Source organism: Varanus komodoensis, unplaced genomic scaffold (assembly GCF_004798865.1).
Source record: "Varanus komodoensis strain SLA01 unplaced genomic scaffold, ASM479886v1 scaffold78, whole genome shotgun sequence".
NCBI classification, from domain to species: Eukaryota; Metazoa; Chordata; class Lepidosauria; order Squamata; family Varanidae; genus Varanus; species Varanus komodoensis.
This window is the reverse complement of record NW_025336455.1, coordinates 1,710,185-1,730,458: the sequence shown is the minus strand read 5'-3', so window position 1 is coordinate 1,730,458 and position 20,274 is coordinate 1,710,185. Positions and strand designations below refer to the sequence as shown.

At 69.3% G+C, this 20,274-nt stretch overlaps 2 protein-coding genes across 6 annotated transcripts in view; one reads left to right on the top strand and one right to left on the bottom strand.

Moving 5' to 3' along the window:
• CPSF1 (cleavage and polyadenylation specific factor 1) overlaps nt 1–9,038 on the top strand; it is a 28,172-nt gene extending 19,134 nt beyond the window's left edge. For 4 of the 5 annotated variants that reach the window (XM_044453332.1, XM_044453335.1, XM_044453333.1 and 1 more), the window contains 18 exons: nt 496–632; nt 900–1,074; nt 1,166–1,372; nt 3,206–3,295; nt 3,573–3,716; nt 3,966–4,118; nt 4,239–4,355; nt 4,539–4,629; nt 5,060–5,144; nt 5,544–5,685; nt 5,873–6,025; nt 6,149–6,325; nt 6,414–6,480; nt 7,396–7,443; nt 7,615–7,770; nt 8,212–8,341; nt 8,453–8,591; nt 8,855–9,038. In XM_044453332.1, coding sequence (XP_044309267.1) covers nt 496–632; nt 900–1,074; nt 1,166–1,372; nt 3,206–3,295; nt 3,573–3,716; nt 3,966–4,118; nt 4,239–4,355; nt 4,539–4,629; nt 5,060–5,144; nt 5,544–5,685; nt 5,873–6,025; nt 6,149–6,325; nt 6,414–6,480; nt 7,396–7,443; nt 7,615–7,770; nt 8,212–8,341; nt 8,453–8,591; nt 8,855–8,902 — 2,259 coding nt within the window. In that variant the 3' untranslated portion in view covers nt 8,903–9,038. The remainder of the gene's footprint in view (nt 1–495; nt 633–899; nt 1,075–1,165; nt 1,373–3,205; nt 3,296–3,572; nt 3,717–3,965; nt 4,119–4,238; nt 4,356–4,538; nt 4,630–5,059; nt 5,145–5,543; nt 5,686–5,872; nt 6,026–6,148; nt 6,326–6,413; nt 6,481–7,395; nt 7,444–7,614; nt 7,771–8,211; nt 8,342–8,452; nt 8,592–8,854) is intronic. The other variant, XM_044453336.1, reaches the window with a different exon arrangement.
• A 228-nt stretch (nt 9,039–9,266) lies between these two features.
• Nucleotides 9,267–17,683, bottom strand: ADCK5 (aarF domain containing kinase 5). The gene is made up of 14 exons (XM_044453237.1): nt 17,343–17,683; nt 16,532–16,681; nt 15,894–15,969; nt 15,184–15,384; nt 14,698–14,838; nt 14,421–14,534; nt 13,382–13,513; nt 12,917–13,000; nt 12,540–12,621; nt 12,099–12,177; nt 11,913–12,004; nt 10,968–11,226; nt 9,862–9,978; nt 9,267–9,700 (listed from the first exon to the last, which is right to left on the bottom strand). Exons 1-14 carry the CDS (start codon nt 17,681–17,683, stop codon nt 9,586–9,588), a joined length of 1,983 nt encoding a protein of 660 aa, XP_044309172.1. The 3' UTR covers nt 9,267–9,585.
• Between the last annotated feature and the right edge of the window lie 2,591 nt (nt 17,684–20,274).

Genomic DNA, 20,274 nt, shown 5'->3' with positions numbered 1-20,274 from the left:
ATCGCTGGGGGCGGGGCGGGCCTCAGGCCGGCGGGGGCCGGCGCTGCAGCCGCATCGTGCAAATTGAGGGTCCGCTCTCCTGCCTGGGAGAGCCTCCAGGCGAGCCCACGTCTTTTTGGAGGAGTGGTGTTTCCAGCCTGTTGGCACCTGCCGATTTGCACCGAGCAGAGGAAGTTTAGCAAGGGGGGGGCGCTCTGGGTAGGCCTTTTCCTCCTCCCCCCCGACTCCATCCATGCTCTTCAGCTAGCAGAGGCAGAGCTGACTGCGTGAAACGGGCTCCCCGCGGTCTCTTCACACCGCTCCTGGAGGCCTCCAAAGAGAGCCCCTACCTGCGCAGGTGCGGAGGCAGCCCAGCCGTGGCGTCGGACAGCAGGCGGGGGGGGGGCGGGGGGGGCCTTGGGGGGGGGGGGGGCGAAACAGCAGGCCTGCCGCTCGGCATGCTCCGGGCACTCCTGGAGCAGCCTTGTCCTGAGGCTGCCCCCGCCGTCCCTGCAGCAGCCCAAGGTGATCGCCCTGTGCGTGTACCGGGACGTCAGCGGCATGTTCACCACCGAGAGCCACCCGTCCACCTCCCGTGAGGAGCTCTCCGCGCGGAGCCAGTCTGAAGCAGAGGCGCCCATCCAGGACATCAGGTGGGGCGGGCGTGTTCAAGACCCCTTCGTCGTGGGGGGGGTCTCTGCTCGGCCAGGAGGAGGAGGGGTTGCTGGGTGCTGCAGCGGGGCTTTCCCTGCCCACCTCGGAGTTTTTCGGCCGTGCCCCATCTGGAGCTTGGCTTGGGTGGGCCTCTGCGGCAGGTGGGCCCGCTTCTTCCCATGGGAAGCGGGTGAGGTGCCGCCAGGGCCTCCCACGCCTCTCAGGGGTGACCCCTTGCTCTGCTCTGCCCCCCCCCCCGGCTGCAGCAACACAGTCGATGACGAGGAGGAGATGCTATATGGGGACTCGGGCTCCCTCTTCAGCCCCAGCAAGGAGGAGCCTCGGCGCTCCAGCCTGCCCTCGGCCGACAGGGATCCCCACCAGTACAAAGCGGAGCCCACGCACTGGTGCGTGCTGGTCCGGGAGAACGGCACCATGGAGGTGAGGCCCGCCTGGGGCCGGTGGGGTGGGCGCGGCGCGGCCGGCTGCCCTCCGTGGCTGGGCTGCAACGGGCACCGCCTCTTCCCCGCAGATCTACCAGCTCCCCGAGTGGCGCCTGGTCTTCCTGGTGAAGAACTTCCCCATGGGGCAGCGGGTGCTGGTGGACAGCTCCTTCGGCCAGCCGGCCAGCCAGGGCGAGGCCAAGAAGGAGGAGGTCATCCGCCAGACCGAGATGCCGCTGGTCAAGGAGGTGCTGCTGGTGGCCCTGGGGAATCGGCAGAGCCGGCCCTACCTGCTGGTGAGTTCCGACGCCGAGGCTGGGCTCTGCCTCGGCCTGCCTGCCTGCACCTGCCGTTCCGTCACGCGAGAGACGTGCAAAAGGCTGCGGCTGAAACGCAGCCGGCCGGGAATACCCCCCTTCCGGGACTTCAGCCCCTCCCCTGGCGCCAGGGGACAGCGTGATCCCTCCCGAGGGGCGCGAGGCATGTGCCCCACCGGCTTCGGGCAGCCAGGGGGCAGGGCAGGGCTGCTTTTGATCGGGCCGAGGAAGGCGCCAGCCAGCCTTTCGGCGGAGAGAAACCCTTCGAGCAGTGGGAGCCTCTGGCAAGGCAGCCGGCCAAAGGCGGCATCCTTGACTGGCAGCAAAAAGTGACTCGGGACCAAACGCAAAGGTTACTTTGCGCAACGGAGTAGGGAAAGCCCAGTCAGTGAATCCCCCCCCCCTCCGCTGCACCCACAGACCTTCCAAGCGCTCCGTTATTCGTAATGGGCATTCTTGAAATTTGTTTGCACATCCCATAATTCGAATACAACTTGAGAAACTCCAAGTGAGAAGGATCTTGGGATTGTTGCAGATCACAAGCTGAATATGAGCCAACCATCTGATGTGGCTGCGAAAGGGGCAAACGCTGTTTTGGGATGCATTAAGAGATGAATCACTTCCACACTGCACGAAATACTAGTTACCCTCTGCTCCGCACTGGTTAGGCCTCACCGGGAGTCCCGTGCCCAGTTCTGGGCCCCTCAGTTGGAGAGAGAGGCGGACAAGCTGGAAGGGACGCAGAGGAGGCAATGAGGGTGATCTGGGGACCGGAGACCAAGCCCCGTGAGGAGAGGTCGAGAGACCGGGCATGTTCAGCCTTGAGGAGGGTAGACGGAGGGGAGATAGAATAGCACTTTGCACGTTCTTGAAAGGCTGTCGCCCAGAGGAAGGCCAGGCTCTCTTCCGGATCGTCCTGGACTGCAGGGCACGGAATAGTGGGCAGCGGTTGCAGGAGGGGCGGTTCCGGTTAGGTGTGGGAACGGTGCCTGGCCACAGCACAACAGGGTTAGCGTTAGCGTTAGGGGTTAAGAAAAGCAGGGACCTGCGATGTTACTACAATTACTACATTTATTTCATTTTGAGACTGCCCCATTGCTGGAGCGCTCTGGGTGGCTTAGAGCAAGTTATAAAATAAAACTGGATACATTACAGATAGCGAAACACAACGTTTCATTGCTTAAATCAGAAACCCACCAGGGAGGCAGTGGCTCTCCCACGCTGGAGGCACTCGAGATGAGGCCGGAGAGCCCCCTGCGGGGGATGCTGCACCTGGAGTCCCGCGTGGAGGAGGGGGCTGGACCCACCCGGTGGCTCCGGCCCCCCCGGCCCTGCTGCTGGACGGAACTCCTGGATCCGTGCAGGCAGATCCGTCCCGAGGGAGGCGTGAGGGTGGCCATCCCGGACACCCTCACTTGGGAGCCAGGCAGCTTGACGTGTGGTGCTCGTGCGAGCCGTGGGCACTGCTGCGAGGGCGAATCCGGTGCCGAGCGAGCGAGCGAGCGGGCTGGCCTGTGCCAGTGCCGGTGCAGGCGGGCTTCCCTGTGTCTCCCGCCACCTGGGAGCGTTTCTGAACTGCCCCGGGAGGGCCGTTTTGGGAAAGCTGGGGTGCTGTGGCGGGGGCAGGGCGTGCCGTGGCTGCTCTTCCCGCCTCCCGGCACGGCCTTCGTTGGTGGGGCGGGAGTGCAGGGCCCCGGTGGCCAGCATTTGCCCCGGCAGGCCGTGGTGCCGCCCTGGCCCGCCAGCCGCGGTCGGTGGGGGCAGAGCGAGGGGACGAGCGGAAGCACGGCTCACTTCCCGTGTCGCCGGCAGGTCCACGTGGACCAGGAACTGCTGATCTACGAGGCCTTCAGCCATGACTCCCAGCTGGGCCAGGCTAACCTCAAAGTGAGGTTCAAGAAGGTGAGTCCCTCGGTCCCCTTGCCCCCGAGGCGCTGCAGCCCCTCGCAGTCGGCCTCCGCTCCCCTGTGCCCGCCCCTCTCCGTCCGTCCGTCCGTCCGTCTGCCTGCCTGCCCTTCGCTGCCCTCATGCTGCTGGCCAAGTAATGCAGCCGCACATCCTGCTGGAAGGAAGCAGCCCTTCCGCAAAGGTGCCAGAAGGTGCTCTGCCAGTTCACAGAAGACCCCCCCACGTGGCCGGGCTCCTCATTGCGCTGTCCCCCCTCCCTCCCCCCCACGAGGTCCCCCATAACATTAACTTCCGGGAGAAGAAGCCACGCCTGTCCAAGAAGAAGCCAGAGAGCGTGAGCGGAGAAGAGTCGGCTGCTCCGCGGGGGCGGGTGGCCCGCTTCCGCTTCTTCGAGGACATCTATGGTTACTCGGGGGTGAGTCCCGGAGGGACGCGGCGGCGAGGGCTGCCCCGTGGGTGGGGCGCGCAAGGCCATGTCTCTGGGGAGCTGCGGGGCAGGAGTGGGGGACTGTAAGCGTGTGCCGGGCGCCCGGCGTCCCACCCCGGCACCCCTCCTCCGAGGGATCTGGTGCGGCTGGCGGGAGGGCCTTCCCCTGTCGCGGGGGGGCTCTGGGCAGCCGCTGTGGGCGAGGGCCGGCAGTGCGAGCGAGCGTTTCCCTCCCAGGTGTTCATCTGCGGCCCCTCCCCGCACTGGCTGCTGGTGACCTCCCGGGGGGCCCTACGCCTGCACCCCATGACCATCGACGGCCCCATCGAGTCCTTCGCCCCCTTCCACAACGTCAACTGCCCCAAAGGCTTCCTCTACTTCAACCGGCAGGTGTGTGGCTCCGGGGGCTGGGGGCGGGGGGCGGCAGCGAGGGTCTCGCGTCCCCCGCGGGCGCTGGGGCGGCTCCCCCAGTACACGGGGAACGAGGTCTTGCCTGTCGTCCGGCTGCAGGGGGAGCTGCGAATCAGCGTCTTGCCCGCCTACCTCTCGTACGATGCTCCGTGGCCCGTCCGGAAGATCCCGCTCCGCTGCACTGCCCACTACGTGGCCTATCACGTTGAGTCCAAGGTGGGGCCCCGCGCGGGCGCAACTCAAGCAAACAACCTGGGAGGGGGCAGATGCCGGGGGGGGGGCTTAACAGCGCTCTGGGGGCAGGGGAGCCCCCACAGATGCCGCCTCGTCCCCACCCCGCCCTCTCCTGTGTGGCTTGGCGCCCCCAGGCGCCTGAATGGACCCCCCTCCCCCCGGCAGGTCTATGCTGTGGCCACCAGCATCAACAACCCTTGCACGCGGATCCCGCGCATGACGGGCGAGGAGAAGGAGTTTGAGACCATCGAGCGGGGTGAGTGCGCTCGAGGCGGTGGCCGGGAGCCCGGTGCCCCCTGGAGCGCACCTGGGGGGCACTTGCCGGCCCAGGGGCCCATCCCGGGGAGCTCCTGCGAGGACGAGCTGTGTGGCATCGCAGAGCCCGGCCTGCTGCCGAGGGCGCCTGCTGCTGGTGCGCACGTTCCCGGGGAGCGGCTCCAGGCAGGCCCCGGTCCCTCTCCACCCAGCACTGGAGCAGGCCCCTCGGCGAGCGAGTGCCGGGGTCCCAGTTGAGAAGGGCCTCCCCTGGCCCCGACGCCCGGCCTTTTGGGGGAAGCGGCGAGGGTGGGGTGGGCCCAGCCCCTTCCCTTCCCTTCCCTTCCCTTCCCTTCCCTGTGGGCACTGGCACGCCGCCATGCTGCCCCCCCTGCCGCTGGGCCAAGCGCCGCTCTCGGTCCCCCTTCCAGACGATCGCTACATGCACCCGCTGCAGGAGGCCTTTTCCATCCAGCTCATCTCTCCGGTCAGCTGGGAGACCATCCCAAACACCAGGTGAGGCGCGGGAAGCGCCGGGCGGAGGGCAGCGGGAGGCCCTGGCCGGTCCCCGGCCCACCCCTCGGATGAGTGCAAGGGGGCGGCAGGGGGCCGGAGCGGGGCCAGTCCCCCCCTGCCCAGCATCCTGCTTCCCTCAAGCGCCAGCCAGGGCATTTCCCAGCAGCCCCAGGCAGGGCCCCCCCGGCCCCCACTGCGTTTTGACCTCAGGGGGCAGCGAGCGTGGCCGGTGCTCTGCCCGCCTCAGTGGCGAGCGCAGCCAGCCTGGGGCAGGTGGCCGATGCCTGGACGAAGGGCCCCCACCTTGGGGCTGCCGGCCTGGGGGGTAGCCTGGCTCTGCAGGGGGGGGCAGCAGGCCCGCCCCCCTTGCTCAGCCCCCCTCGCCCGGCCCCCCCGCAGGATCGACCTGGAGGAGTGGGAGCACGTGACCTGCATGAAGACGGTGTCCCTGAAGAGCGAGGAGACGGTCTCGGGGCTGAAGGGCTACATCGCCGTGGGCACTTGCCTCATGCAGGGCGAGGAGGTGACCTGCCGCGGGCGGGTGAGTCCCGTGGCCGGAGGTCCCGTGGCGCCGGCGAGCCACGCCTCATCCTGGCCACTTTGCGGCAGGGCCCAGCGCAGGGGCCTTCCGGCCTGCGCGAGGCGAGGCGGAGGGGCGGCAGGGGTGCTCCGGGGAGCGCTGGCAGCGTGCCGCCCTCACTGGCCGCCCTGCCTGCCCGCCTCGGCAGGTCCTGATCACGGACATCATCGAGGTGGTGCCGGAGCCGGGGCAGCCGCTCACCAAGAACAAGTTCAAGGTGCTGTACGAGAAGGAGCAGAAGGGCCCGGTCACGGCCCTCTGCCACTGCAACGGCTACCTGGTCTCCGCCATCGGCCAGAAGGTGAGCCGCCCGGCCGGGGAGCGCGGGGTGGGTCCCGCAGGCTCGCTCGCGTCGCGGGCCGCAGCCCCGCCGGGGCCGGGGGTGCCCACCCTGCCTGAGCCCGCTGCCCGCCCCCCCGCCCAGATCTTCCTGTGGAGCCTGAAGGACAACGACCTGACCGGCATGGCCTTCATCGACACGCAGCTCTACATCCACCAGATGATCAGCGTCAAGAACTTCATCCTGGCGGCCGACGTGATGAAGAGCATCTCGCTGCTGCGCTACCAGGAGGAGAGCAAGACTCTCTCGCTTGTCAGCCGGGTGCGGACGCCGCTGCCGGTCTGGGGTGGGCGGGCGGGCGGCCCAGCCTGCCCCGGCCAGCCGTGCTGACCCCAGCCTCTCCCCGCAGGACGCCAAGCCCCTGGAAGTGTACAGTGTGGACTTCATGGTGGACAGCGCCCAGCTGGGCTTCCTGGGTGCGTAGCCGGGGGCCCGGCCTGCCCCCCCCCACCCCCGCCTGGCAGTCTGGCCCATCCCCCAGGTGCCTGGTCCTGGGGGGGCAGGCAGGGATGAGATCGCCGGGGAAGGCTCTCCCCCCGCCAGCATCCCCTGCAGCACCCCCGCTCCTGCAGCAGCACCGGAGTGGCGTCCTTCCGGCTGGAGGGTTTTGCCCGACGCGTCTGCCGTGCCCTGCTGGCCTGCGCCCGCTTGGGGGGGCAACGGCCGCGGCCCCATTTGCAGCCCCCTTGTGAAGGAGCGTGCCGAGTGCGCGAGGGGGCAGGCCAGGGCGGGCCTGGTGCTCTGGCCCGACCACAGGAGAGCCGCTCGGGCCGCCGGCGAGGTCGCTCACTCGCTCGCACGCAGCTCCACGTGCCTCGCAGGGCCCATTCTGGGAGGCGGAGCCGCCAGCAGGTCAGGGCGGGGGGCCAGCAGTGCCTTTTCTAGGCCGCTTCGAACTGCCAGTGTAACTTGAGCTGTGCCCCCCACCCCCCAGCTCGAAAAGGAGCTCAAGGGTCTGCATTAAGGAGACCCAGCTGGGCTGCCGGCGCTAGAATCAGCGATGCAGATCGTTCCGAGCCATGGCTGGGGAAGCAGCACAGCACGGCATCCATGCTTGGGAAATCCCCCCCCCCCCCCGTAATCCTGGTACCCAAAAGTGCAGGCTGAAAAAGAGGGAGGCGAAGCCCAGGTGGAGTATGGGAAGGGGCATCGCCCATGCCTGCCGCTTGGAAGGGGCGTGGGGCAGTCCTGCCTGGGGGCGGCGTGGGCCCCGCCGATGCCGCCCTCAGAGCCCTCCCCGCGGAGGCTGCCACAGCCCTGGGCAAGGGGCCCCGGCCTGGCCTGGCCTGGCCGCCCCGGCTGCCCGGCTGAGCCGTGCTGCTCTCTTGCAGTGTCCGACAGGGACCGGAACCTCCTGGTCTACATGTACCTGCCGGAAGGTGAGTGCGGGACCCTGCCCCCCTGTACCCGGCCTCCGGCAGGCTGACTCGCGAGGGCGGCTGGGCCTTGCTTTGCAAGATGTGGGGCTGAGCGGGGTCTGACCTGCTCCGAGCCCCTGCGCCAGGCGGCCTTGCCGTGCTCACCCGAGCCTTTCCCGCCCCGCTCTGCAGCCAAGGAGAGCTTTGGCGGGATGCGCCTGCTCCGCAGAGCCGACTTCCACGTGGGCGCCCACGTCAACGCCTTCTGGAGGACCCCTTGCCGCGGGGCCACGGAGGGGCTCACCAAGAAAGCCATCGCCTGGGAGAACAAGCACATCACGTGGTTTGGTACGTGGGGCCCGGGGGGGGCAGTGCAGGCGTGGCCGGGCGGTGGGTCGCCAAGGACGCCGTTGGGCCGGGGCTGGCCCGGGCGCGGGGTTGGCACTGTGTGTGTGGAGCGTCGGGATCCCGGAAACGGCTGCCTCCATCTTCGAACGGGAGCAGCCGAGTGTGGCACGGGGCCCCTGCAAGGAAGGGAGCGCGCACTCTGGGGACAGTCGCCTGGAGAGAGGCGCCTCCATGGCTTCCCAGAAAGGTGGCTGCCTGCGTCGCCTTGGTGCGAGCCGCTCCCTCGCCTCCCGTGCGTGGCGTGGGACACGGGCCCGGGTGGCCACAGGAGCGGTCTCGGGCTCGGGGCTCGGCCTTCGGCGCTGCGGCAGAGGGAGCCGAGCGGAGCCCGGGCCGGGGGCGAGGGGGCCGGCTCTGAGGCCGCGCCGGTTCTCTCCGCAGCCACGCTGGACGGCGGGATCGGGCTGCTGCTGCCCATGCAGGAGAAGACGTACCGGCGCCTGCTGATGCTGCAGAACGCCCTGACCACCATGCTGCCCCACCACGCGGGCCTCAACCCCCGGGCCTTCAGGTACCTCGCCAGCCTCCCGGGGCGCCCTGCCCTCACGGGGCCCGGCCGGCCAGGGGCGCACGCCCCTGGGCCCCCCTTTGCTGACACGCTGCCGCCTCCCCGCCCCCACAGGATGCTGCACATGGACCGGCGCATCCTGCAGAACGCCGTGCGCAACATCCTGGACGGGGAGCTGCTCAACCGCTACCTGTACCTGAGCACCATGGAGCGCAGCGAGCTGGCCAAGAAGATTGGCACCACGCCCGACATCGTGAGTGGCCCCGGGGGGCTGGGGAGCCTTCCACCGCTGTGGCTGGGCTGGCTTGGCGGTCGCTGCCGAACCCCGGAGCCGTCGGGTGGGCAGCTTCGCACAAGGGGGGGGGGGTCCCTGCTAGCCGGTCCTTGCTGCCTCCAGAAGGGAGCCGGGAGCCCTCCTGGCCGGCCCCTTTTCCACCTGCTCCCCCCACTGGCTGTGCGCTCCACCCCCTCCCTCCACTCTGCTTCACAGTCCGGCCTTTTCTCGCTTCCCTGCAGATCCTGGAAGATTTACTGGAGATTGATCGTGTCACGGCTCATTTCTAGTTTCCCTGGGGAGCGAGCGCCACCGAGTTCGGGCTCCCCCTCACCCCCCCCACACATGCACAGCGCTTCTGGCTGGGCCGCTCAGCTTATCTATTGTATTTTTTTAAAAAATAAACAGGAAAGGATTTCTAAAAAACGTGGCACTCGCAAGGGCAGCTGCCGGGTTGTGGAGCTGCAGGGGGGCGCCTGAGCGCTGTGGACGGCCTTGCGTGCCTCCCGCCGGGCAGCGTGGGAGCAGGCAGCGTGGGCAGCCACGGCCCCTGCAGGCCAGGAGCAGCAGGCGGTGGCGGAGTTAGGGTTGCGTGGCAAACGCGTGACCGCGGGCCCCAGGCTTTCCGGGCCCCAGAAATTACACGGAGGGAGCTGCAACGGCTCCTTTTTTCTTTATTGCATTTCAAATTATACACAAGAGGCTCTGTGTAAACGCTTTTCGGCAAACGCAAGGTCTGTGGAGGCCACCTCAGCTTCCGAGGCGCCTGTCGGGCACGCAGGGCTGGCGGCCCTGCTCCGAGCGGACTGCGCCCTCGGTGCCACAACTGCTCCGATGTCAGTCATCCACGAGAGGAGGCGCCTCGCCCCAGCAGGGGATGAAGCAGCCCCGCAGCCCGGTCCGGCTGGCACGGCCCGGTCGCTCCCGCAAGACTTTGATCCCACGAGCGCGCGAGTGTCACCGGGCCCGGGGCTCACGCCTGCAGGAATTCATAGATCTGCTTCTGCTCTTCACTGGCACGCAGGAAACCGGCATAGACCAGGAAGCGCAGAAGAGAGGTAGTGAGCTTCATCGAGGTTACCTGTACCCTGGGTGGGCGGGAGATGAAAATGCATAGAAATGACGGGTGGTCGGCAGGGGCCCAGGGCTCGACGCAGCCCGTTTGCTCCAGAGGGCTGGGGGCTCACACCAAGGTAAGCAGCCACGTCCGGCCATCTCCAGCCACTCCCCCCCCCCCCCGGCCTCTTACCTGAGTGCCAGCTCAAACATGATGCTGTTCCAGGCAGCACGGATCCAGCGGAAAAGAACGAGGTTGCCGAGGCCTCCCGACTTCTGGCTCACGGCATGGCTCCAGCCTCTCACTGCGCTGTGGAGACAGACGGGGAGCAGGGCCTGAGTGCCGACGGCGGAAGGGGAGGCCCATCCCAGGTGGACTGGCTGCAGGCAGTCTCTCCCCTTCCTGCCCAGGCTGGTTGGGTTGCGTCGCAGTCGTGCTGTGCCCAGGCGGCTGCCCAGCTGAAAAAGGGCTCAGTGCACGGGCCCTGTTGGGGCTCTCTGGATAGGGCCTCGGTGCCAGTGCGGTCTGACAGTGCCCTCCTGCTCGGCTCGGCACGGCCCCGCTTGCCACGCGTCCCCTTCCGGAGGGAAAAGCACCAGTGCCTGCTCCTGAGGGCATCAAGGATGCCAAGAGCGGTTCCCACTCAGAAACGCGAGAGGGGCTGCCATGGGGACCAGGCGCCAAGAGCCTCGTGCTGGCGGCGTCTGGCCGATGGCCTGGGGGAGGGTTGGCCCTGCCGGCCCCAGCCTGAAAGGCAGCCCTTGGCAAATCCCTCTCTGCTGTGTCAATAAAAAGAAGTGCCGCCTCCTTCACAACTTGCACTGAAGCAGCCTCGCCCCCGCCCCCTGCCCCCGCCCAGGCATGTTCCAGGCCGGTCCTGCGGCTCGTGGGCTGGGGAGCAAGTTTTGCAACAGGGCCGACTTGTTGCGCTTCCTCATCAAGGCATCTCCCTGCAGCCGTGACATTTCACAAGGGAGGAATGAACACCGCCTCGAAAATTAACCGCTCGTTCCAAGTGCACGTTGAAGCGCCACTCGTCTTCTCCCCAGCCCAGAAGCACGCGGGGGAGCGCTGTCTTCACTGCTGCCGGCTGTCTGCCCCGAAACGGGATCGGCACCGCAAAGCCAGGGCCAGAGGGGAGAGCGGGGCTCCGGCCCGTGGCCGCCACGGCAGGCCAGATCGCTCTGCGTGCAACGGCGGGCGAGGCTGCCTCTCGCGACGGCGCCACAGGGCACGTGCCGCCACGCGGGCCGAAGCACTCGGGGCCACGAGGCTCGGCGGGCGGGCCCTTTGCCCACCTCTTGGCCATGATGTAGTAGCGGTCCACGGGGGCTCCCAGGGCCACGTTGATGCCCCGGACGGTGTTGACGTTGCGGAAGACGAGCAGCATGGAACGGGGCAGGTCCTTGAGCACCCGCATGATGCGGTCAAAGTGGTGCTTGGCCATGTCCTGCATGTACGCGGCCTCCTCCTGTGTCAGGATGTTGGACAGCGCCAGCTCGGCCATGTTGATGGGCCGCTGCAGCAGCAGCTCGCAGAACAGGAAGTAGTCCTGGGCTGGGGGGAAGCCGGGCGTCAGCGCCAGCGGCCACACAGGGCCCACGGCGCGGCAGGAGGGGGCGAAGGGGCCTGCTCGAACGCGCCTCTGCGTGAGCGCCGCGGGCGGCACGGGGCGGCCACCGGCTCCGGGCCCACACCGCCCGGCGACACGACGGGGAAGATGCTGAGCGGCGGCGTGGCTCGAGCTGGCAGAACGTGCCTGGCAGCCTGAGTGAGAGCACTGCCTTCAAAACCGAATTTTCCAGGAACTGCCTCCTGAAAGCCGTGCTTTCTGATGGATTCTATATAGCTATATATAGATTAATGTTATAGGTTATTAATCTAAATTACTGATGCATCGTAGAGTAGCTGCCCTGCTTGTTACCTTTGCATGCCTTGGGTTGCAATTCCCATCATCCCCTGCCAACGCCGCCACAGACGCCCTATCCAGAGGGATTCTGCAGCCGCCGCTGGCAAGACGGCCACACCGCTTGTGTTGCCTCTCCGGTCCCAGGGCCGTGGCTCGGCCTCGGCCGCCCCCAAACAGCCCCGGGGACGTGCCGCCCGCCTGCTTCGGCCGAGGGGACTGCGGGGGGGGGGGGCTGGCGGGGCAGGGGGCGCAGCGCCATTCGGACCCGAGCAGGAGAGCCCAGCGGGCGCCCGGACGCACGCGCACACAGGCACGCCCCGCGCCGCATCCTCACCCTTCACGCCGAGCTGCCGGGAGCACAGCTGCATGGCCGCATCGTCGCGCAGGACCATGGCCCGCCACAGCTTGCACAGCGCCTCCCGCTCCCTGCAAGCCAGAGCGACCGTTGGAGGGACGCGGCCTGTCGGGGGGCCCCCCGCCCCGCCCCCCCCGCGGCCGCCCCCGCCCTCGCCCTCCTTACGCGTCCTGCAGGGACTCGTACAGCCCGTGGTCCAGGAGGACGAGCTGAGCTTTCCCGCCGGGGCCCTTCCGCACCAGCACTGCAGCGGGGCGACAACAGGTGCCTCGTCATTCCCGGGACACGGGCCCGGCACGACTTGCATGCCGGGAGGCAGACTGGTCGCAGGCAGCCCTGCTCGGCGCCCCATCCTTCCGCTTCCCGGCTGCAGCGGCGCCTGCCTGTGCTCCTCGCCGCGGGCCGGTGCCCCAGATGCTTGCTCCCCAAACGCCGCCTGGCTCGCTTTAGTGCCAGCGCCGAGGTCTGGCTGCTGCTGTGACCAGGGGGAAGTAACAGCCCCCCAGGAGGTGGGCCGGGCCCCCAGCCGACCTCAGCCCCTGGAGGCAAGGCCGGGCGTCCGCTGCCCCACCCGCCCTGCCCCACGGGGCTCTCGGGACATCTCACCATTCCCAGGGTGTGGGTCAGCATGGATGAAGCCTGTGAGGAAGAGCTGCTCGGCGAAGGTCCGGATCAGCTTCTCGGCAGCCTGCAGGGAGAGGAGGGGGCGCACTGGGTCCTCCTGCCTGGGCCAGAACTTGCCCCAATGGCCCGGCCATCCACGCAGAGGAAGCGGGGGCCCACCGGCACACCGCTCGGGACTCCGAGACGCAGCAGACCCCAGCGGCTCCGCGGCAGAGCCAGGGCGCCCGGCCCCAAGCTGGGGAACCAAGGCGGCAGCCTGCTCCACGGGCCGCCTGTGCCCTCCAGCGTCCCCGTGGGAAGTCGGGGGGCTCCCACCTCGGCCTGCCGTCTGCTGCCGCCACAGGCTGCCCGGCACTCACATCCGTGGGCTGCAGGCCTTGCCTCCGGATGCCTTCCAAGTCATTGACTTTGCAGCCTTCGTAGAAATCGGCTGTCAGGACCCGCTTGGGGGAGGCAGAGAGGAGAGAGGAGGTGAAGCTGCTCTGGCCCAGGCCAACTCCCCCACCCCCCGAAGCTCAAGCACAAGGGCAGGAGGAGCCGGCCGGGCAGGCACAGGAGAGGATGAGTCCTGGAGCCTAGAAGGCAGTTCCGCCTGCCCAGGTGTGTGAACATCGAGGCCGGAACCCCAGAACTCCTGAAGGGGGGTCTGGGAGGGGTCCGCAAGCCTCTGCGGTGCCCTGGCACGGATTACAGCGGCCTCCGCTGGACAAGGGACACAACGGGGGCTCTTCAGGGAACGGTGCCCCCTCGCTCTCCCCCGATGCCCAGGACTCTGCCCCCCACAGACCCCCCCCATGCGCCAGGTGCTGCCTCCGTGGACTCACCTTGCTGCTCATGGCCCAGTGCACACGGGGAACCACCAGGAAGCCGAGGTGCTCCAGCTCCTGGGCGCAGCGCTCCGAGTTGCGGCCTTCGTTCTCGAAGTCGAGCTCCTGAGCCAAGGTCCCCTTCAGGTCCTGCAGGGAGGAGACGGCCGGGCAGAGCGGGAGGGGAAGCGGCGGCGGGTGGCGCTGCGGGCACCGTTTGCGTCTGGCTGTGTGAGCAGCGCCGGGGGCGGCCACGTCTCTGGCGTGCCCGTGCGTCGGGTGCAGCGTGGGGTTACGGAAGACAGCGGGCTCCCCAGCCGCGCCCCAGCAGCACCGCAGGGGAGCCGAGGCATCCTGCAAAGTGCCCCACAGCCCGCTTCCCTCCGGATCAGCTCCCCACGGCGCATGAGGCGGGCCACACAGACACAAGAGCCAGAGTTTGTTGCTGCGCCCTGGGACTCGAGGCGTCCGACCGACACGTGGATCGGCTGCGAAAGGGCTTGCAAGCGGACTCTGGAGGTGTCTGGCGGAGTCGTGCGACGCGAGGAGAGGGGCTGGCGCAGGAGCCCGGCATGGAGCTTCCCAGCCCTTCTCCCGTGGCGCGGCTGCCTTCCCACCCATTTCGCACGCAGCATTTTCAGATGAACGCGAGGCAGGCGAAAGCGGAGATCCACACACGGCCTCCGTTCCGGTTTGCCTGCCAGCTCTCCATCACCCGGCCGGCCCCCTTGCGGGCCAACCAGTCTGGACGGGCCCCTCGCGTCCTGGCAGGGTCGGCCCGGGGGGTGGCCCCCAGCTGAGCCTGCTGGCTTCTGCGCTGCTCCAGAGACAGAGCGCTCAGGCTGCACCCGCTGGGCCAGGAGATGCTACGGAGGCAGGCCCCCCGCTTGGCCCCGAGGAAGCAAGCTGGGGAATGCACGGATCTAGGCCCGCAGGGGCAGAAGCGGGGCCTGAGCCGGGCTCCCCCTGCTCGACAGCCTCGTGAGAGTCCACGGGAGAAGGGAACGGAGCACCGGGTTCCTCGCCGGAGAGCCCCGGGCAACCCCCCCGCGCATACCTTCAAGACCCAGCTGAACCCAAAGCTGGGGTGCATGATTTCGATGATGCGCAGCAGCAGCTCCAGAGTGCGGATGTCCCCGTCAAAGCGGTCCCGCAGGTCAATGTACTGCACCTGGTGGGGGGGGGGGGGCGATGAGACCGGGCGAGGGGAGGGGAGGGGAGGGCTGGCACGCAGGGAGAGGGCCGGGGGAGGCTGGCGGTGCTGGACCCCTGCGCCGTGGGACCCCTGGGGTGCCTGGCAGCACCTCACACCGGGGCAACGTGGCACGGCCCACCTTCACCGCCACGGCAGTGCCGTCCTGCAGCCGGGCACGGTGCACCTGAGCCAGACTGGCCGCGGCGATGGGCTGGTAGTTGAACTCGCGGAAGAGCTGGTCCGCCCGGGCATTGAAGTCTTCCAGGAAGAGGTCGTCCACCTGCAGCGGAAAGAGCCCCGGGAGGTCCGGCGGGAGCCGTAAGCTGCCAGCACAGGGCGGTTCGGGGGCAGCCGGTTGCCGGGAGGGGCTGGGGACCCCTTCCCAGCCAAGCGTCATCGGCGGAGCGGAAAGAACACCCAGCAAGGGGAAAGGAGGACAGGGAGTGGGTAGGGGAGGGACCCAGGCTGTGAGCAAGCTGGAGGCGGGCTGGGGCCTGCTGAAGGCCTGCTCTGCTCCAGGGACCCCGGGGCCTGGGCAAGCCGCGAGGGCCACCCGCCACGTCTGGCAGCAACCGCATTCTCGCCAGCGGAGTGGCCGGACGGCCCCCCACCGCCCCGCTCTCACCTCCGCGTAGCCGCGCTTCAGGGCCTTGTCCTCCAGCACGCGCAGGGTGCTGACGTACTCGGGGGGCAGGAGGTGGTTGAGGGCGCAGAGCCCCTGGCCCAGCTTGACGTAGAGGCCCCCGTTCTCGATGGCCCCCAAGACGATGCGGTCTGCCGCCCGCTGGTGACAGCTGGACACGACCGCCAGGTACTCCGGGCTGCTCTGACGACAGGGAAGGGGGCGCGCGGAACGGGTTGTCAGAGCCGGGGGGGCAGAGCTCGGCCCCCTGGGGCTCTGAAGGCTCCTCGCGCCCCAAGGGGGGGGAGGCCGCTCCGACTGGGGAAGCCCCCCGGCACAGATACGGGCCCAATCGGGCTCCCCTCCCGCTCCAGTCGGCACAGCTGCCCCCGACAGAGGCGCCCCGGCAAGCCCCCAGCCCCTCGGGGAAGCCGCCTGGCCTGGCCTGGGCTCTCCAGGATGCCGCTCCGGGCAGCAATGCCCTCACGCCTCGGGGGCTGAACCGCCAGGGAGCGGCAGCGCTGTGTCGCCCTGCCTCGACTACCCCTGCGGTCCCGGCCCGGCCCTCCCCTCCCTGCGCCTCTTCCCTGCATCGGGCGGGCGAGCGAGGGCCCAAAGGACCCTCGCCGGGCCTCCAGCGGCCGGGAAACCCCTGTGCGGCTCTCGGCCGGCTGCGGGGCCCAGCGCCTCGGCCAACGCTGCGGGTGCCGTACCTCATCCAGGCCCCGCAGCGTGACATGGTACGTCCACCAGTAATCCGCGGAGATCCGGCAGCCCAGCTGCAGCGACCTTTGAGAGAGCGGGGAAGGCAGGAGGGCTGAGAACTTTGGCGCCTGCCGCTCCCTCCCTCCCTCCCTCTTGGATGAGGCTGGCTCCTTCCAGCGGGACTCCGGGAGCCTCTGGAGGGCAGCTCCCCCTGTACCGCTGACTTCCAGGTGCCAGAGCTCGGCCCCGGCTCCCTGAGCAAGAGGACCTCTGCACGCAAGCAGACTGCATGTCCCCGTATCTGGGACCGGGCACAGCCGTCCCCAAGCAGGACACATGCCGGCAGCAGCCTATCCCAGGTGTGGCCCCGGCGGGCCCCCACATCCAGCGACGGAGGGTGGGCAGGGGCTTCCTCCCTGCCCCAGGCCGGCAGCCCTCCCAACGGCCCTTGGAAGACCATTCCCACCAGCGGCAGCCGGGGGGCTGCTCACAGCCGAACCCCGAACGGCACAGCGCAGGGAAGGGGCTGCTCAGCCACCCCCACCGGCCCCGGGGGCATGCCGCACAGAGGGGCGGCGAGCAGCTGTGGGGCATTCCGGGGGTGTGCGGCAGGGCCTGCCCTGGGGACGGGCGCAGGTGCCGCTACCTGAGGAAGCGCTGGGTGCCGGCGGCCATCAGCTTCATCCTGCGCCGCTCCTGCTTCCCGGCCAGGCCATAGCAGGCGCCGGCGGCCAGCGGGAGCCCCAGTGCCGTGCCCAGGAGCACCTTCTGCAGCAGCCCCCGCCGTCCTCGCACACTGCGGGAGAGGAGGAGGAGGAGGTCGGGGAGGAAGGCCGGGACACGACCTGAGCTGGGACAGCCCCACGGCTGCCTGATGGGAGAGCGCCACCCCTTGGGGCAGCAGGGCCCGGCCACCTGCCCCGGAGGGCGACGGGCGAGGGCCAGCAGGGGCTGGACTCAGGCTGGGGCCAGGACCCCACTCCCTGGGCGAGCCAACTCTGCGCCTGAGCTACCGCACAGGGCTGTTGCGAGGCAGAGAGGAAGGCGGGCACAGGCGTTCAGGCAGCTCACAGACCCAAGTGCCTGCAGCTGGCCCAGAGCCGAGGAAAGGGAGGCAGCACGGAGGGGGCCTCGCCGAAGACCAAGCGCGTCCTTTGTGGCCCCCGGACATGAAACTGCCCGGATTTCTTAGATGCATCCACAGGAAAGGAGAGGCCCACAAAAAGCCTCCAAGGCCGTTTTTCCTGAAGCTGCTCCACAGCTCGATATCCTCTGCAAGAGCTGGACTACCATCTCCCATCATCCCCCGCCAGCTTCAGAAAGGGGGTGTGGAAGCCACCCCCAGCATCAGGGAAGAGCCCCCCCCCCCAGCCCCGTGAGTCTGAGCACCCGCCGCCAGAGGCACCGGCGCTGCCACTCGCAGGGGGCTCGGTGGGCGCCCCCCGTCTGCCGCCTACCTGGGGGCCGGTGCGGCGGAGTGCGGCCTGCAGAGCGGGGCCAGGGGGGGCCAGGGCGGCTTCCGGCGCTGCAGCAGGAGCCAGTGGAAGCGGCAGACCTGGGCGGGAGGCAGGACGATGCGCGGTGAGGCCCCGGGGCGTGGGGGCTGCCCCTCCAGAGACGCCAAGGACGCGTGTGTGGGGCCCGGGCCCAGCCGCCCATTCCCCAGCCCGGCGTGGGCCGCGCCCCTGGGGAGCGAGCGGCCTGGAAACACCTTGAGCTGGAGAGGCAGGTGCCGCTGAGCGAGGAGCGCGGAGGAGCCCCCCCGGCACCCCCTCAGTCGCCCCGCTCTGGCTCTCATGCGGACGCCAGGCCCCGGGCCACCAGGCAGCAGCTTCAGGGGATGTGCCGGGGGCGAGACAGCGTGGCCGCCCACGCCGTGCCCCAGCCGGACCCTGCGGGGCTCCGAGTGCACGTGTGCGGGGGGCCCTCCCACGGCCCAGCGAGGCGGCCCGTCCGGCCCGCATCTGGCTCCAGGCTCGCCCCGCTGCCAGCCATGTGCCGCCGCAGCCTTGGCACACAGGGATTCTCCGGCCGGCCCAGACCTCCCGGGCACAGTGGGCGGGGGGCCGGGGGGGGCTCCGGAGGCCTTGCTCTCCTGTTCTCAGCCTGGAGGCGACTGCCAAGGCCATCGGGCTTATCACGGAGGACATCAGTGGGACGGCTTGGGCTTGAGGGCCTGCAGCAGGCCGAGGGAGGGAGGGAGGGCCAGCCGGCCGGCCCAGGCTGCAAACCGCCCTTTCCCTCACGGTTCGGCGCATGGCCATGTGGGGAGTGCCAGAACTGGCGAGTGGGCGAGCACATGACGCGGCCAGGCGCACGCGGGACCCAGATGGGCGGGAGGATGTGGGACCTGGGTGCAGCAGAACCACCCGCCAAGGCCGCTGGAAGGCGCTTGGGCCACTCGAGCCACCGGGGCCTCAAGGGGCAAGCAAGGAAGGCTCGGGGGGCACCCGAAGCCACCACTCCGCTTCCTCCAGGGGAGTGTGACCCCCGCCCCAAGCAGGCTGGATTCCCTATGTGCATTTCAGTCCTTGCACGGCAAAGAGAAGAGGGCCGGGCTGGAAGCGGTGGGGCCGCACGGGAAGGCACGGGCGCACGAGGGTCGGGGACCTCTCCACCAGCCGCCTGGTCTCTCCCAGAGAGCTCCCCCAATGGCTCCCGCCCACATCTTCTTTTCCCGGGCTGCCCCCGTTTCCCCCACCTCCACTTCCCTCAGAGATGCACTCCTGCATTCTGGCATCCGGATGCTCCTGCGCTCGGAACTTCCCCGTTTCCAGCCCTGCGCTGCACGAACGCAGAAGCCTTTGACAACCAGACAAGAGCAGCTTCTGCTCACACCTGAGCACAAGTTTCCGGACCTCTGTGTTGCGACGAGGCCCTCCGCGGCGGCCCCTGGGAGACGCCTCAGGAGACAGACGGCCGCCAGGCTCACGGAGAGCAGGGGCAAGCAGCTCAACGGCCCCATTCCGGACGCAGCCGGACAGCCCCCTTGGTGGGCAATGGGTATCTGGGCCGCCCCACCCATGAGCCCCAGGGGCTGCGGGAACAGTAGCCCAGAACACTCCAAGGACCATGGGCCACTCGAGCCCGGCATTCCTCTCCAGCAAACACCAACAGGCGCCCGAGAAACCCCCACGCAGGACGGGGGCTCAGCAGCCCCCTCACCCATGCTCCTCAGCCACCGGGCACAGAGGTGGACTGCCTCCCATGCCGGAGAAAGGCTAGTAGCCACGCAAAGCCCCCAGCCTCCTTGCAAAGCCCCCCAGCAGCAGAGGCCAACACGGCAAGTTGCGAATTCCGTGATCTAAGCGTGCGCAGAATGAAAACGCGTCTCCCTCGACCGCCTCGACTGTCCCTCCGGCCTGCTCCATGGGGCAGCCCCACTGCCGTCCTGCATGACTGGGTCGCACTCTTTTCCCATGCTGCACTGCAGCTCTCCCTCTGGTTCTGGCACATGGAGCCCCTCTTGCTGGCCAGCCCCCTGGGGCTGCCACATGGAAGGGGGGGAAGCCCTAGTCCAGGTTGCAGGGGGGCAGACCAACGCCTCCCCCAGTAGGAGTGCTTTGGCTGAGGAAGCACTGGCCCGGGTGGGGGTCCCCCTGCAGCTGGGGGCCGTCAGGGGACGGTGACCAGCTGGGGGGGTTCTTGCTCCGGACTTGCTGCATCGCGCCGGGCTGGACTGGACGGCGCCCGAAGCGGCCCCTGCCCTGTGGTCCTCCGGGCGGGCAAGCCAGCAAGGGGCTCCCGGCCTGCCCCCTTCCCTTCCACGGAGGATGCCCCGTCCCGGGAAGGGGCACGAGACCCGGCGAGGCCTCCACGCGCCGCGACCGGCCTCCAAGGTCTTCCGAGGGAGGCGGGGGGGGGGGCAGCCAGGCAGGCAGGGGCTCCCCCGGTGAAGCCCACCTGGCGCCAACCTCGCCCTCTTCCCTCGACCGCCCGGAGCGCGCTGGCTTTGGGGCAATGCGGGGAGGGGAGGGGAGGGGAGGGGAGGGATGCGCGGCAGACAGTGCCCGGCCAGCCCCTGCAGCAGCCTGCCCCTGCCTGGGAGCCTGCAGCTCGGTTGCACTACAACTTCCAGCATCCCCCGGCCAGCCAGGAAGCGTGTCCCCACTGAGAGGGAGGGAAACGGCTGTCCCGGGAGCCGAATCCGGGGATCCCAAGGCCGGGCAAGCGCTGCGCGGGCGGCCGACCACCCTGCCCGGCGGCCCCGGCCGGGTCCCCGGAAAAGCGGCCGGCGGCCCGTCCGCGGAGACGGTCGCCCGAGCGGCAGCGAAGGTCCCGCGGGTGCCCGTCCTCCCGGGTGCGGCTGCCGGCGGCACCGGGCGCCCGCCCCGCGCGGCCTCCCGCCGGCCCACCCCGGGAGCGCGGAGCAGCGTGGGCCACCTCACC